Here is a 15,962-nt window from a genome sequence, read left to right as displayed (position 1 = left end):
AGAAGAATTACTCAAGCACAAGAAATAAAAAGCAGTGCGGCTGGCACAATGGCTCAGAGTTAAGAGCACTTGCTGCTCCTGAAGGGGATCTGATGTGGGTCCCAGCATGCTGTGATGGTTCACACCGATAACTAGCTCCAGGGACCCAGTCCTCTTCTGACTGTTAAAGAAGGTCTACATGTGATGTGATACATATGCATACACTCCGGCAAAACACTCGGACATGCAACATATATATATATATATAATTTTTTAAAGAAATAAAAACATCTACATTAAAAAGAAAAGTAAAATGATCTCTTTACACAGATGATTTCATCTCGTATGTAAAAACCCTTAAACTCAGTCATATCAACAGTTGTGTGTGGTATAGATGTCTACACACTTCCAGTTAAAGGCAGATTAAAACCAAGAGATATGTGAAGAAGCTGTAGAGGTATGATAGGTTACGACTTCTCAGCTATTAGACTTTGCATTTGGAGAAAAGATTTTTCCAACACTGCGTCTTAAGAACCAGTTACTTTCTGTATTTTCAGCCATGTTCTTGTCATATCTTCCCTATAAATTTAGAATTTTTGTTTCCATTTTATTTATACTTTGTTGTAGACACTAAACTTTCTTTCCTTTCAAGCTAGGACAATGATGTCAACCAGTATTTATCCCCCTTTTTACATATGTAATTTCAGTAGAGTTATAATACATCTGTTGTTTTTCTTTTTCCCCAAGTGCTGGGGTTCAAACCTAGAGCCTCATAAATGCTGAGCAAGCACTCTACCAATGAGCCACACTCCCAGCCCCACAAAATAGTTTGTTATTAAAATTTATATTTTTACCAAGTAAAATTTGAATTCCTTTCTAGGGAAGATGTAAAGCAAGCTTTTCATGTATCTGTCTCTCTCTGGGTGTGTGTCTCTTTCTCTCTATATCCTCTCTCTCTCTCTCTCTCTCTCTGTGTGTGTCTCTGCTCTTCGTGTGTATGTGTCTCTCTGTCTCTTGCTCTTTGTCATCCTAACAGTTCTCTTTTGCTGGTTAAATTACTCCACAGCTTAGTGAATTCAAACAACTATGCTATTTACTCACCGGTTTGAGTCAGCGATTGGCCCATCAGTTCTTTGTTTGGTCTCACCTGGAGCCCTCATATGGCCCCTGACAATTGGCAACTTAAATAGAGCAGGGTGACCTGTGGTGCCCTTACTCACACTTGTCTGGTTGCCATCTAGTTCATCAGTCTTTCAGAGAAGCTCAGCTTCATCTAGCCATTATGTGCTGCCAAGACAGCAAATGCAAAAGCTGCAAGGCATCTTGGGACTAACTCTGAAAGTCACATAGCACTCTGTGGAGTTGAGCACTGAGGAGCTGGAAAGAATTTTGTAGTTAATGTAAAGTTCCTATGTTCACTATTGGTGGGTTTTGATGGCTGAAGTCAGTTTTGATGGCTCTTAATGTGCCAAATTCTTTGACTGCAAGTCAATGTAATTTTACCCTTTGTTCATATTTTATTCTCTTAGAAAATACCTCTCACCTCTTAGTATCTTTCCATATCTACCCAAAAAACTCTCCATCTTGTGATCTTAGCAGTGGTGGGACCTTGCTGATGTTATCTATCATATTTATAATCCTTGTTCTTTTTAGTGTCTTCCATTTTTAAAGATCAGAAAAAAATAGGTCCAAAGGCATTCTTACACCATCTTTCTTCTTGACAGAGTGTTAAGATCTTCTCTTTAAAGGTTTAAAATCTGACAAATAAATGTCTGGGGTCGATCTTTAAGGATAATTGCTGAGAAATACTCCTCGTCTTCCTTGTTAACTAGCTTAGCTCCCTTCACTTAAGACATTTTTCTTTGATAGTTTTCTCTCTGATCGTGATTCATACAGTCCTTGCATTTTCTCTTTCTTCCTTTATCCTTATTATGTCTAGATGGGAGAGCCCTTTTCTGTTGTGAGGTCTATGATACTTGGCCTATAATATACCCACTTATATAACTGAAATTCCTTTTATATATTAATTTATCTTTAGAAATCCTTTGTGCTCTGTGGCGCTAGTCCTGAGCGTTTGAATGCTCATTGATACTTAGTAAGCCAAGTGCAATTTATATATCTTTCTTCACACATTCCTTCCACAGTTCTTTCTTTCTTTCTTTCCTCAGGATATTTTAACATGGACATTATTAGTTCCAATCTATCATCTCTACATTGTTAATAAAAATTAACTATTTTCTCATGATAAAATTCAGGCAGTTACATTTGGAAGATTGTGGTCTCTCTAGAAAGAACTGTTATATAAATATTGGGTTTTTAGTTATTAAGGATTGAAACTTTTAATATGAATATAAGCTTTCTAATTAAAAAAATGTATGTGAGGTACACATAAACATGAGGTCTAGTATTCAGTCCTCCAAACCAACAAGCAAATGAGTTAAAAACATGACCTAGGTGTCTGTGACACATGCCTGTAACATTAGCACTCCAGAGGCAGAGAAGCAGGAGATTTGATGCAAATATGAGTCCAGTCAAGATTACATTATGAGGCCCTGTCCCAAAAGAGAACTACTAAAATGAAAAATATACCCATCCCAAGTAAACAATGGAGTGTCAGAGTGGCTACCTGATCCTCAACAATTGGAGTGTCAAGGGTAAGGGTTGGTCATTGAACTTGGAGACCCATGTCTTTCAGATGATTTATACTGGACAATTGTCAGATATCTACCATAACTTGTCATTTTAGTAGCTTCCCTTCTTTGCCTACCAGGATCTTCTGCTGTCCATGCTTAGCTCTGTAGTCTGTGATCCAGTCAGCTCTTATCACCTTCTTGGAACGCCCCAGTTTGTACACCTTGAGGTAGCTGATGTTCTAGCCAGTGACTATGTCCTGAGTGAGTTGGGAATGTGGGAAGCAAATAGCAGAAATCTGTCCTGTTGGACCTGTCTCCATACTTCAAAACCCAGTGAGCATAAACACCTGGATGGAGCTAAGAAGTCATGGATGTCCAATAGCCTGTGAGAGCTGACAAGTTCTCTGTCTCTACAGTGGTGGAAAAAAGTACTGGAAAGGTAGCTCCAGAGCCTGATAAACATCCTGCTTAGTGTTTGGGTCATCTGGGAGGCACCTCTGTTAAGAAAATGCCTCAGTCAGATTGCCTGTCTGCAGGTCTATAGGGCACCTTTTTGATTAGTGATTGATGTGATTTGGCCCGGCCTACTGTAGGCAGGGTTATTCCTGGTCAGGTGGTGTAAGAAAGCGGGCCACCTAAGCCACAGGGAGCAAGCCAGTAAGCAGCATTTCTCTGTGTGCTTTGTGTCAGGTGCTTCCCCCAGGTTCCTGCTGTAGCTTCTGCCCTGACTTCCCTTCATGCTGGACTACAAGCTGTAAGCTAAAATAAACTCTTTCCTCCCTGAAGTTGCTTTTGGTCAGTGCTCTGTCACCGTGATAGAAAACAGGACAACACACCTGCTAATCCTAGTTCCCACCCACAACCAGGGAGCTTGGCTGCAGGAGTCCTGTACTGCTTATGGCTGGTGTCCCTGCATCTTCTCACACTTTTCAGCTCTTCTGTCACTTCTTGTGATATTGGGTGTTCTTGCTCTTTTTGATTAGTCTTGTTTTCATTCTCCTGCCTCTTTTCTTTCTTTTTTCTTTTTTTTTTTCTTTTTGGTTTTTCGAGACAAGTTTTCTCTGTAGCCGAGGCTGTCCTAGACTCACTTCATTGACCAGACTGGCCCCAAACTCATGTCTTTAAATGTATATCCAGTTTCTTTCTTAGCATCCTTCTAGAAACAGCTGCTCTCCAACATTCACAGTTTTTCTCATAAGTTATAACTTCCTCTTCAGATATAACTTCACCCTGGGGCTGTCATTTAACCCCATGCTGGTGATTCTTGATCCACTGCTCTATTACCTGAACCATGTAATCTGTGTGTGTGGTTTCTGTTGGTCGAGCGTTCCTAACCTGGTCAATTGATTGAGCAGTGAGCCAATGTAGAAACCTATGAAGTCATCCAAATGTGTTTGTTTCTTTACATGCTTTAAATTCAGCTTGGATCACATCTGTGATTTTACCTTACCAGTGTCTGTAAGCACAGGATACTAGCAGGTGAAATCCTAGCACTTTAAGGAGGACTAAACAGTTCAGCACTAGTGCTTGCCTACCGCTGTTAGGAGTGTATTAACAGTGTGTAACAGGCCAGTCTTAACTTGAAAATCCACACAGTTCAAGTTGTCCTTATGTCATCTTTGCCTAGAAACCTCCAAAGGTAATCTCTAGAACAGAATCTGCACTTTTGATTTTTGTTTCCAAGATTTGTTGTAATTGTGTTTCTTCCTAATTCTGGTTCTTACTTTTCTTTGCAGCCCTGTTGCAGACCAATTACATTTTATTATTTGCTTTTCCTAAGTTCCCTCACTGTTCTCCACCTCTCCCTGTAACAAAGTATTTCTGCCTTTCACCACCCATGATGATATATATTCTCTTCTCCATTTCTTCCCTTCTTTGTTTTTTTTTAATTTAGAAATAATTGTTTTAAATTTTTAAATATATATTGATGCTAAAAGTTACATAATAGAATAATGTGAAGTACTAGATATTTATGTTGTATATACTATAAAAAAGCAAATGAATGAATGAATGAATCTAGAGAGTTCTTCAGAGTATGTTGGTTATCTTCACTTTTGCACTAATCCCATAATTATTAACATACAGCTCAGGAGGCTGGGTGTCTCAGCCTGCCCAGTCTTGTGCTGAAAGCCTTGAGGACTCCTGGACTGCTGGTCTTCTGTGTCAGTTGGAACCCCAAGAGGCTGGTGGTTCTGTTATCAGCAGAGGGAAGCAGCAGCAACAGGGCGAGGTTGCCAGCAGAGTGAAGACAGCAGGCAGAGACAGCAGGCAGAGACAGCAGGCAGAGACAGCCTTCCCTCTTCCTTTTCCTTTAGCCTGGGCTGCCAGCAGAAGGTAGTGCACACATGCAGGGTAGCTCTTCCTGCTTCAAGTAGTCTGATCAAGAAAGTCCTTCGCAAGTGCTGAATGACTGCCATGTTAACTGATTACAGACCCCATCAGGTTGACAGCCAAGGTCTGCCATCTCCACATGCTAACAGGCATGGAGCTGCCTTTTCAAAATGTAAATTGGCCATTAGGATTTTTTTTCCCCACGTCCCTTTCTCTGCATCTTTCTGTTCTCTTTATCTTTGCTAAGGAGGCCGCCTATCATGTAGCTAATTGCAGTAGATTGAGCAAATTTCCCACAGGCAAAAGCAATAGCCCACAAAATTGAGAGAAAATAGCATAATGATAAATAGGAAATAGAAAGCTTGTCAGTAAAGTAAATCTCTTGATGGATTCTTTGTTACACAAATGGCCACATTAGCTTTTCTGAGATGAATTGCTATATCAGTAGCATGTATATCAGTAGCATGTGCAAACAATTTTAGTAACTAATAAAATGAAAGATATAAATTCACATCCTAATGTATATGTTTGCAGTTTGCCATTTTATTTTTTAAGCCATTCTTTTTTTTAAGATTTATTTATTTATTATGTATACAGTATTCTGTCTGCATTTACTCCTGCATACCAGAAGACAGCACAAGATTCATTACAGGTGGTTGCTGGGAATTGAACTCAGGACCTCTGGAAGAGCAGACAGTGCTCTTATCCTCTGAGCCGTCTCTCCAGGCCAGCAATTTGCCATTTTCAGTGCAGCCTTCATTATCTACAAGCTGAAACCATAGCACCATAATAATATTAAATGCCCTCCCATTTTAATTAACTAATTATGTATTTATTTTCTTTATATGGATGTTTTGCCTGCATGTATTTCTGTGGACCACATGTGTGCCTGGTACCCACGGAGGCCAGGAGAGAGTGTCTGAGCACTTGAGTTTCAGATGGTGGTCAGCTGCTGTATAGTGCTGGGGATTGAACCTGGATCCTCCAGAAGAGTAGCTGGTGCTGTCAACTTATGAGTCATCATGAGCTCTAACCCTGTTCTCTGATATTTTGTTTGATTCACTGGCGATGAGTTTTTGTCACAAACTCTTTATTGAGCACATGTGCTTTGCGTCTGTGTAGTAGGTTGCCTAGCAGTTGGCACACCGGAAGTGTGAAGTGTTCGTCAATGTCATTGATCCCAGGCATTCTATCTGTAGTGATGTTGTGATGTGTATGCCATGGCTGTATTTAGCTAGTTTGGGTAAATAATCATTTCTGTTCTGCTTCTTTGTGTGTTTTAAGGAAATTGCCCATTGAGTGCAATAGTGGGTATTGCTTACCTCTATAACGTACACATTTCTAAATCTAAAAATCTATATTAATGTATAAGAGTAAGAGATAATTAAAGTAAACCTTACATGGCATAGACCATTAAGGTATTTTCACTACCTGGACAGAAATGTATTCTCTTCAAATTTTACATTAAATAGAAAAATGGGGCATCTTCACAAATCACCATTTTGCTTTGATAATATCAATTCTGAGTTCTTACGAAGCAGTTTGTATTTGGGGTTCAGTTTAAGGAAGTTCGCAGGCGCTAAGGGATGAGTGTACCACCTCAGTGGTGACAGGCTGAGGAATACGTTTCCTCGTGAAACCCCTGAGCAGAGACTGTGACACCTGGAGGCCCTTGCTCTTCAGCATCGCCGCATACAGTCATCCTGTATGGAAATTGGGTCAAGTGGAGACATGCTTTGGCAGCCAACCGTCAAGAGACCCTGAAGCACATTCGGAAGGTCTCCTGTCCAAACATTAAGTTTTTCATCAGAAAATTAGTTGCTTAGTCAGAGCTGGAGGTTTTGGCTCTTCTTGCAGTCTTCTTTATCCCCCTGCCCAGGACGTTTCCCTGTTCCCACTGTCCCCAGGCCAGCAGCCACCTTCACGTGCTTTCTGGCTAACCCTCCACATTTAAGTGTGACTCAGACAGTTGGTGCCTGTGTAGGAGTGCTGTTAGGAACGGGTCTGCTATCCAGTGTGTGCCTGTGTTCTCTGGCTGTCACGGGGCAGGCACTCTGTGCAAGTCCCGTGATGGGCTCACCTCTACCTGAAGCTGGTGTTTCCTCTAGAGCAGATTTTGGTTTTTGTTGGTTTGGGGTTTGCTAAATCATTATACATTTTATTTGGCAGTGTGAGTTAATATACAAATTGCCACAGGCCAGTTAGAACCCCTCAGGGTACAGTATTGTTACATAATAAGCCTCATATAAATAAAAACATTAACTTGTTATGACTTAAATTATTATTAGTAACAATTGTCACTATAGCTTAATTAGTTGGCATAGCTTCCCCATGTCTCTGAGTACATAATCTGGATTTAGCTTTTGCAGAATAATACCAGGAAGATGAAGAGACCTTGGTTTAGGAATGCTTTGGGAAAGGCGGGGGGAGGGGAGGAGGTTGTGAGAAGACATGCTTTATTTTTATTTTCATGCTTTATTTTTTTTTTAACTTTGTTAAAGACAGAGTGGAACAATCCTCCTGCCTCTGGGACTACTGTTTCCTTTATTACCAAACTTGGACTTTAAGTGAAACTATTGCATATGTTGTTTTCCATTACATCAGTGACATCTGTTGCTACTTTTTCATCAGGGGAGGAAGAGAACTCTTTTTTTTTTTTTTCCAATGCAGTTTATTCAGGAACCTTGAACAATCATCTGACCCCGGGGAAAGCCAGCCCACAGCTTAAATAGCCTCTGGGTAGCCAACCCAGGCGTGCCACGTGGGCAATGCAGATAGGTCCACATACATGGAAGCAAGCCAGATCCTCAGCCCTAGCCAAATGTGGAATTGTTTGTGACAGAGAGCACTCACCAGTATATATTAATTCTGCCAAAATTAGAGGTTGTTGGGGGGGTATATACTTCAACAGTTTGATTTGTTTGGTTTGAAACAGGTTCTTTTTTTTAATAATTTTTATTTTTTTATATTAATCACAGGTTATCTACTTTGTATTCCAGCCATAGCCCCCTCCCTCATTCCCTCCCAATCCCACCCTCCCTCCCTTATCTGCTCCCTGCCCCTTTCCAAGTCCACTGATAGGGGAGGTCCTTCTCCCCTTTCATCTTACCCTAGCTTATCAGGTATCTTCAGGACTGGCTGCCATGTCCTCCTCTTTGGCCTAGCAGGGCTGCTTCTCCCTGGGGTGGGGGTGGGGGTGTCAAAGAGCCAGTCATTGAGTTCATGTCAGAAATACTCCCTGTTCCCCTTATTAGGGAACTTACTTGGATACTGAGCTACCATGGGCTTCATCCGAGCAGGGGTTCTAGGTTATATCCATAAATGGTCCTTGGTTGGAGAAACAGTCTCATAACAGTCCCTGTTATATTTGGCCCTTGTGGAGTTCCTGTCCTCTCCAGGTCATACTAACCCCCCCTTCTTTCATATGATTCCCTGCACTCTGAAACAGCTTCTTAATATAGCATGAGAATTGGGCTTGAGCTCAGTATGCAACTGAGAATGCCCTTGAACTCTTGATATTCCTGCCTTCACCTCCTGAGTGCTGACCAATGTCATTATAGATGTGAGTGGTGATGCCTCGCTCCCAGATTTGAGTTTCTTTTAGTCAACAACAAAAAGGTTATACAAATAAAGTTCTCCTAAAACAAACAAACAAACAAACTGTGTTACCTAAATGCCCAAAATCCAGTTAAGAAAATTATTATATGTTGTGCTCTGTATCTGAGGTCTCCAGTGCTTGCATGTTAGGCAGGTCTGCAGAGGGTTTTAATGCACAGCTGGGGAGTGTTCTTTGTTTATATTGTTGAGGTCAGGAGTTGAGAATTTTAAAATTATTGATCCCTGCTTCCTGTGTGGCACACACCATTTTTCACTAACTGATGTTTGAAACCTGTTGAGGTTTTAAGTTTTAAGTGATGCTGATCCTGTGACCATACGTTGAGTGCAAGGCTAGGGTAATGAGACCAACTCGGGACCCTGTGCAGACCCTGTACTTGCACAGTCTCTGTGAGTCTCTGTGAGTTCATATGTGCACCGGCCCTTTGTGTCTGGGAGGCCTTGATTCCTTAGTGTCCTCCATCCCCTCTGACTTACATTCTTTCCTCCTCCTCTTCTGCAGAGTTCCCTGAGCCCTGAGGAGAGGAATTTCACCCCTTTTAGGACTGAGTGTCCCAAGGTCTCTCACCCTGAATAATGCCTGGCGGTGGCTCTCTGTGGTTGCTCTCATCTGCTGCAGGAAGAAGCTTGTCCGGTAGTGGATGAGCAAGGCACAGATCTATGAGTACAGCAGAATGCCACTAGGAGTCATTTTATTGCTCCCTTCCTTTAGCACAACAATAGCATTTGTTTTCCCCCTCTTGTCTGGCCGATCTAGTCTCGGGTTCTTGGCCACCCAAGCAGAGCAGGTATGGGATTCATGGAGTGGGCTTTAAATCAGATATTGGTTAGCTACTCCCATATGTTTTGTGCCCCTATTACACCGGAATATCTTGCGGGCAGGAAGCCATTGTAGACTGAAAGGTTTGTAGCTGGGTTAGGGTGTTTCTCCTTGGTAGTGTACAGGTACCTGCCTATTCCAAAGATACTAGATTGTAGGGATGAAGGCTTCACATCTCCACGTTCAGTGAGTTGTGAAGGTGTTATCTTCAGCAATAAGGCTTTCCTGTCGGTGTGTGGAGAGCCACCCAGGTTGTTTGGGGGTTTCCATGGAGCCCTTTGGCTAAGGTCTCAATTAGATGCAACCCATTCCTGGTACTGGAAGCTTCATTTGGTCATGAGAGATGCCCAGTTGGGGCTTTGTCTTTGCTGTTATTTGGCGATTTCATTTAGATTGCCTTTGTGTATACATATATTGTAAGAAGCTTCTACTGTATTAGGTTTCCATACCACTCCTCAAATGGGTTTGGCTGTCCCTCCCTTCAACAATGGTATTTACTTTAGAAGACTTTTCTTTTAAATGTTTGTCTTTTGGTCAGCCTTTTAAAAATAGTCTTTAGGTTAGCCACAGGTAGATGCTATGCGGTAAAAAGATAACTGTCTGGTGACTGCGGTCCTTGGGTTAGAGGAAAGCAGTGCTTCCTGCAGCTATCCAGGTATTGGTGTATTGGTGGTAACTCATGAGAGGCTTCGCCAGAACCATGTGTACAATACCTTTTCCTTCTTACAGGCCACCACCCTACCATCCGTGGAGGCTCAGGGGTTTCCTTGTTTTTCTTTCTGTTTTTAGCAAAATACAGATTTTAAAACCTTATTATAAATGTTTCAGATTATAGAACTTAATAAATGGTGTAATTGGTAGATGAATGCATTATTATTTACATTAATTTGGATTAATATATTTATAATCCCTTTTCACTAAAATTTTGGTCTTTTCTGTGTTACTATTCAAGTATAGTGTTAAGAACATTTCCTCATTCGGTGGTCTTGATATTTGTTATTTATCATAAATCCTTACTAAATAGGAAATTGGAGAAGAAGAATGGATTGGGATTCACAATTTATAGATAATGTGTATTAGAAATCTAAGTCTCATTTCTTTGCATCTTTCCTCTGTGATATTTAGTGTTCACCCAAAAGTCCCAACATTTGAAAACACACACCTAGGAGAGAATTAATATTTGTGTCCTACAGTGTAAAATTTTTACTTTAAAGTTAGGCAAGTAATGTTTGACAGTTTGCCTTTTTTGAGGGACTGTTTGTAGTGGTTGTGGCTTTAGTGCTGGGTTCAGCTCTGGGCATTTGGTTGGGATGCCATGGCTCCATGAGGTCTTTTGATACTGGCCCATGGGCATGTGTTTAGGGTCTCTAGAGTGTGTTCCAGACTGACCTCATTGAGCCACACCCAGCTTATACCTCCTGACATGTTTTCAAATCTCTCTAGACATTGCTCCATGGTGGTCTTTATTGTTCTCTCCCTATGTCTTCACTGCCAGAAAAATATTAAACTGTTGAACAGATAGTCTCATTTCTCAGGCTAGAAAGTGTCAAGAGTGTCTCCGGGTGCAAGGGGTTTTGTACCAGTGATGGTAGAAGTATGCAAGCAACTTGAATAAGTTGGAAACAATCACCAAAGCATATTTTTAAAAGAGGAAATAGCTTCCAATCAGAAACATCTCCCAGTCGGTTTTATTTAAAAGTGTGATACGAGTAGATGACCTACATGCTGAGTGGTCGGGACTTGAACTGGTTGCTGTCTGTGAATTTTGTGCTCCGCATGTTTTTCTGACTTTGTTTGTGTTTTGTAGGTAGCCGACTGCTCCTGGGATGAAACCGTAAAGATCTATGACCCTGTTTGTCTCGCGGTGCCTGGTTAAGATACGCTGCTCTAGTCGGAAGCGGGGATGTTACAGACTGATGAACTTAATATCAAAATGTTATCTACCTAAAGGATAAAAGTTAGGCCTTTACATGTACTGAGATTTCAAAATTCTCAAACTATATCAAAATCAGCTGTGAGGCAGCTTATAAAGACATTGTATCATATTGTAAGCCTGGACATAAGCTATATTTTCTGGAATCCTAAAGAATAATTGTTATGATTTATCTTGTAATGTCTATTAAAATGTTATGTCTGTATTGTAAAATGGACTAAAATATGAGAGGTTAGTAGATTACATGGGCAGTAATATATTTCATTCTTAATTTGTCATTTTGGATGTAAAATATAACCACTACTGTTGATAAAAATCAAAATAGACTTTGTTTCTTGCTCTCATTTATGTCATCTCAGTGAGGTTGCATTTTAAAATGTACTGTTTGTATGGATATAATTTTATATTTTATGTAGAAAAAGCTGATGTTCATATGTGAGCTCTGACACAGATTTAAGTTACTCGGGGTGATGATCATCACCATGTGTCTGGCGTATACACTGAGGGAAATTCTCTCAGGGAGAGCTGTGCTGTGAGCTAGAGAGCGCTGTGAGTTAACGGTTTATTTTATATTCAGATCCTCTCAGGCACTGTATCCACAACGTAGTTGCTCTTCTCTTCCCAGTTCTCCACTGTCAGAACTGTTAGCCAGGCATGGTTTCACGCACCCATAATCCCAGGCCTTGGGAAGCACAGGCAGGAGGATTGCAAGTCTGAGCCTAGTTTGGGCTACCGAAGGATACCTTGTCCATATCCTGTTCCCTCCCCCCAAAAATGCCCATTGAGCAAAAAACATATGGTCCTACTAAGGCTTCTAATTACAGCCCTCTAACCCCTCTTGCTACTTCCCTTAATGAAAAAATTATAGTGACTGGAAAAGGTGAAAGTAGAAAAAATAGTAAAACATCTTATATAGCACTTATTTTGTATGTCATCTATGCTCTATATAAAAGGCAGAAATTCTGATTCTTAAGTCCTTTGAGAATGCTAATTTGTTAAATATTTCTTTTGAGCGTGAATGTGTGTCTGTGTGTGGGTGCTGCATGTGTGTGGCAGTCAGAGAACAACTTTCAGGAGTAGGTTCTTAGCTTTCCACCATGTCAGTCTTGGTGGAAGCCAGATTGTCAGGCTGGATGGCAAGCACCTTCACTGAGACAGCTCATCAGTCCTTAAATTAGAAGACATCCCACGCTCCTGGATTGGTAGAATTAATATTGTAAAGATGACCATCCTACTAAAAACAGTTTACAGATTGAATGCAATCCTATCAAAACCCCACGACATTCCTCACAGAAACAGAGAAAAAAATCTTAAAGTTCAATTGGGAGCACAGAAGACTCTGAACAGCCAAGGCAATCCAGAGCAAAACCGTGTTAGAGGGCCTGCCAGACCAGGTTTCAAGCTATATTACAGAGCGATAGTAATAAAAACAGCAAAGTGATGAAAAACACATGTGCAGACCCATAGAACAAAATAGAAGACCCAAGCATGAATGCACATAATTACAGCCATCTGATATTCAACAAATATCCCAGAAATACACACTGGAGGAAAGACAGCATCCTTAACAAATGATGCTAGGAAAACTGGATGTCCACATTTTTGAGAATTTTTAAAATATTCTTGTAATGACCGGAACAAAAGTGAATTCAACTGTGTATGTATGTCTTGTTCCAGAAAGATATAAGAACCTGTCTTGTTCAACACAGGTTGAAGACACAAAAAAGCATAAAGGGAGAAGTGGAACATGAGAAAAGAGGAGCCAGAACAGGGCTGGGGAATGCATACCACAAAGTTCTGTAACCTGCTCCTGGCTGGACCAAAGATCTGTGTCTAAGCATTCCCGCCTCATAAATGAGAAGCATGGTCAGTTCTGCAGCTCAGTGTCTGTGGTCTGAGGACCCGGACTATCTTATCACCAGGCCTGGCACAAGTGATCCATCTCAGGGCAAGGACACTGTTTTCTTGGATCCTGGATCAGCAATACTAGTTCCTCTTGAAGTGGACATTGCTTAACTAGTGGCCAGTAGTGAGCAGGGAAGCCCAACTCTTTTCTTCCAGTTGTGACTATGGAGGTGCACACGGCTTTTCCTCGTCCTTTCCCTCCACATGAACTAACAACGTCCCACCAAGGCGAGTCTCCATGAAAAATGGGTGCTGTGTATCAGCAGAACTTGCAAAAGGCCATGTTTACAATGAAATATTCTTTTCCTCTTTGAATATGAGAGATTATTGTAACAAAGTAATATACCATGCATCTTTTGAAACAAAAACTTTGTGATTTAAAAACTACCATTTCCCTCTCTCTGCTGAATTACTTACTGATACATTCTGGGAGAGGAGCAGTCATTGTCTTTAGTTTTGTATTCGCTGAAGAGCCCAGCAGGCTACAGCAGGTGGTTCCAAGTCCATGGTCATACAGCTAATATGTTAAACTCAGTGCGTCTCAAAATCAAGTCAGGAGCATAGGAAGGAGCCTCGTGGGAAGGAGGGTGACATCAGGGGGAAATTGGAGGGGTTTATAATCACAATGCACACTATCCATTTGTGAGGTTATCAACAAAATTAAAAGCTTTTTAATAATTTTGCCAAGTGTAGTGGTACAGGCCTATAATTCTAGCACTTGAGAAGCTGCAGCAAGAGGTTTATACCCTGGGTTACACAGTGAATTTGAGGCACCCATGACCACTGAGTGAAACAAAACCCAAAAACAACAATATCCCCTAGCCTCTCCCTTGATCTGTTTTCCCTGTGTCCAGGGATGTGGGAGACGTTTAGACTCTGGCTTCCTGATGTGAAGGACTGTTACCAAGCTGGTTCTGGAGCTAGTGTCGGAAGATGAAAGCAGCCCAGCTTGAGTCTGCTCTAACAGTGAAGGGTATGCATTTTGAATTCTCGGTAGCTGACGAACTCAATAGCTTCTAGATGAGAAGTCTAGGAGCAGTTCAGCACAGGTCACAAGATCCATCCTGTCTGCCTTCCAGCTGCCCCTGCTGTGACAGGACAGTGTAACTGAGTCAGTGACCCAGCTACCATCAGGGTAGTGTGTGGTATACTCCATGTATGTAGTTTCTTTGTTGTTTTTTTATTTTTGGCTTTTGGTTTTGTTGTGTTTGTTTGTCTTTTGAGACAGGGTCTCACTGTGTAGCTCTGACTGACCTGGAACTCACTATGTAGACCAGAATGGCCTTCAACTCAGATCTACCTGCTTCTGCTTGGCCTGTGCTGGGATTAAAGGGGTACACAGCCAACCCAGCTAGATTGCAGTCCTTTTTTAATCTTAATCACTTACATTCCCAGTGCCACCCTGCCTTCTAGACAAGGAAGCCAGGATGTCAGGAGTCATAGCAAGTAATGAGCCGGGTTGAAACGGGGCATTGCGAAGTCTAAAGCTTTGCCCCTGCCACGTGACCGCCTTTCTAATAGATGAGATGGCTCAGAAAGAATCAAGTTGGGACTCTGGTGACTAGATTCTGATCATCTTGAGAGGACTGAGAAAATTGCAGCTTTCAGGCTAATAGCCAAGAAGTTGAGCCTGAGCCTGGGTGACTCTGAGCAGCCCGTTTTCACTTCAGATGAGGCAGAGAGCCAACATTGCTTTTGTCTTTCACCCTTCTTCACCAAATGTCTTAGCAGTAACTTGGCTTTTCCTAAGATGAATCCTTAGTAAGTTCTCACTTAACAGGTCTCTTCTTAGATGTGCCAACTGACTTAAGTTTTTCTTTTTTCTTAATTTCTGTACCTATGGACTGAATACTGGTTGCCTCCTGCCTTCCTCCACTGAGTCCCCCATAAGCTTGAGAGCCCATTTTCTTCCAGCCGAAACCACCCATCTTGCTCACTAAAGCAGCAGCTTCCTCCTGCGTGTACTTTTTCATTAGTCGTCAAGGAGGAGTCAAGTCAAATATCAGTTTAGGTCATCCAGAGACCTACATGCCAAGTCATAGCCCCTTTCCACACACAATGCCCAGGGCACTCAGTCCTGTCCCTTTACCCCTCAACCCAAGTACCACTGCCTCAGTTTCCCTGAAAAATTGCCACCCGGTCTCTAAGTAGCTACTCTATGTCTAGTTCTGTGCCTTCAGAGCGACCTTCCTATGTGCTGCTGTCAAAGACTGGGCTGAAATGTAACTGGAGTGTCCCAGTTTCATTGTAAAACCTTCCTCTTGTAGGATGGCCTGTGGGAATCCTGACCAGCCAGCTCCTGCCCGTAGCAAGGCCTCTCCAGCAACACCAGCATGTTCACAAAAGCCCGTAGAAATCATGCAAGTTTTCAGGTCTATCTTTGCTCAAACTCATCTGTGTATCTTAGGTGTTCTGCCTTTGGCTTGACAAGTTCTTACTCATCATTTTAAAAGTTACATGAAGTGACTGAAGAAAAAGATTGACAGCAAGCTCTAAAATGGCAAACACAGTTTGCAGAGCTAACGGAGAGGACATAAAGAAAGGATATACTTTCCAGGGTGCACTAACCCTGTTGGCTAACGGCCAGAGTTTATTATTTTCTGTGTATGTGAATGCCCGTTCATGTGTGCACAGGTGCACATGTTTCTGCAGACTAGAGGACAACCCCCACCGTGGTATTTTCCAGAGTCTCTACTGGCCTGGACCTCACTGATAAGGCTGGGTTGGTTGGCTGGTAAGGCCTGGG

General features: G+C 41.7%; 1 protein-coding gene across 1 annotated transcript in view; it reads left to right on the top strand.

The window, feature by feature from the left end:
- The window catches only part of Pex7 (peroxisomal biogenesis factor 7), a 63,231-nt gene extending 51,598 nt beyond the window's left edge, over positions 1 to 11,633 (top strand). Inside the window, exon 10 of the mRNA XM_021660835.2 lies at positions 11,186 to 11,633. Within this exon, the coding sequence (XP_021516510.1) occupies positions 11,186 to 11,254 (69 nt within the window). The 3' untranslated portion in view covers positions 11,255 to 11,633. The remainder of the gene's footprint in view (positions 1 to 11,185) is intronic.
- The last annotated feature ends 4,329 nt before the right edge of the window (positions 11,634 to 15,962 follow it).

Source organism: Meriones unguiculatus, chromosome 20, assembly GCF_030254825.1.
Source record: "Meriones unguiculatus strain TT.TT164.6M chromosome 20, Bangor_MerUng_6.1, whole genome shotgun sequence".
Lineage (NCBI taxonomy): Eukaryota > Metazoa > Chordata > Mammalia > Rodentia > Muridae > Meriones > Meriones unguiculatus.
The sequence above is the reverse complement of the archived record's forward strand: the minus strand, read 5'-3'. Positions and strand labels throughout refer to the sequence as shown.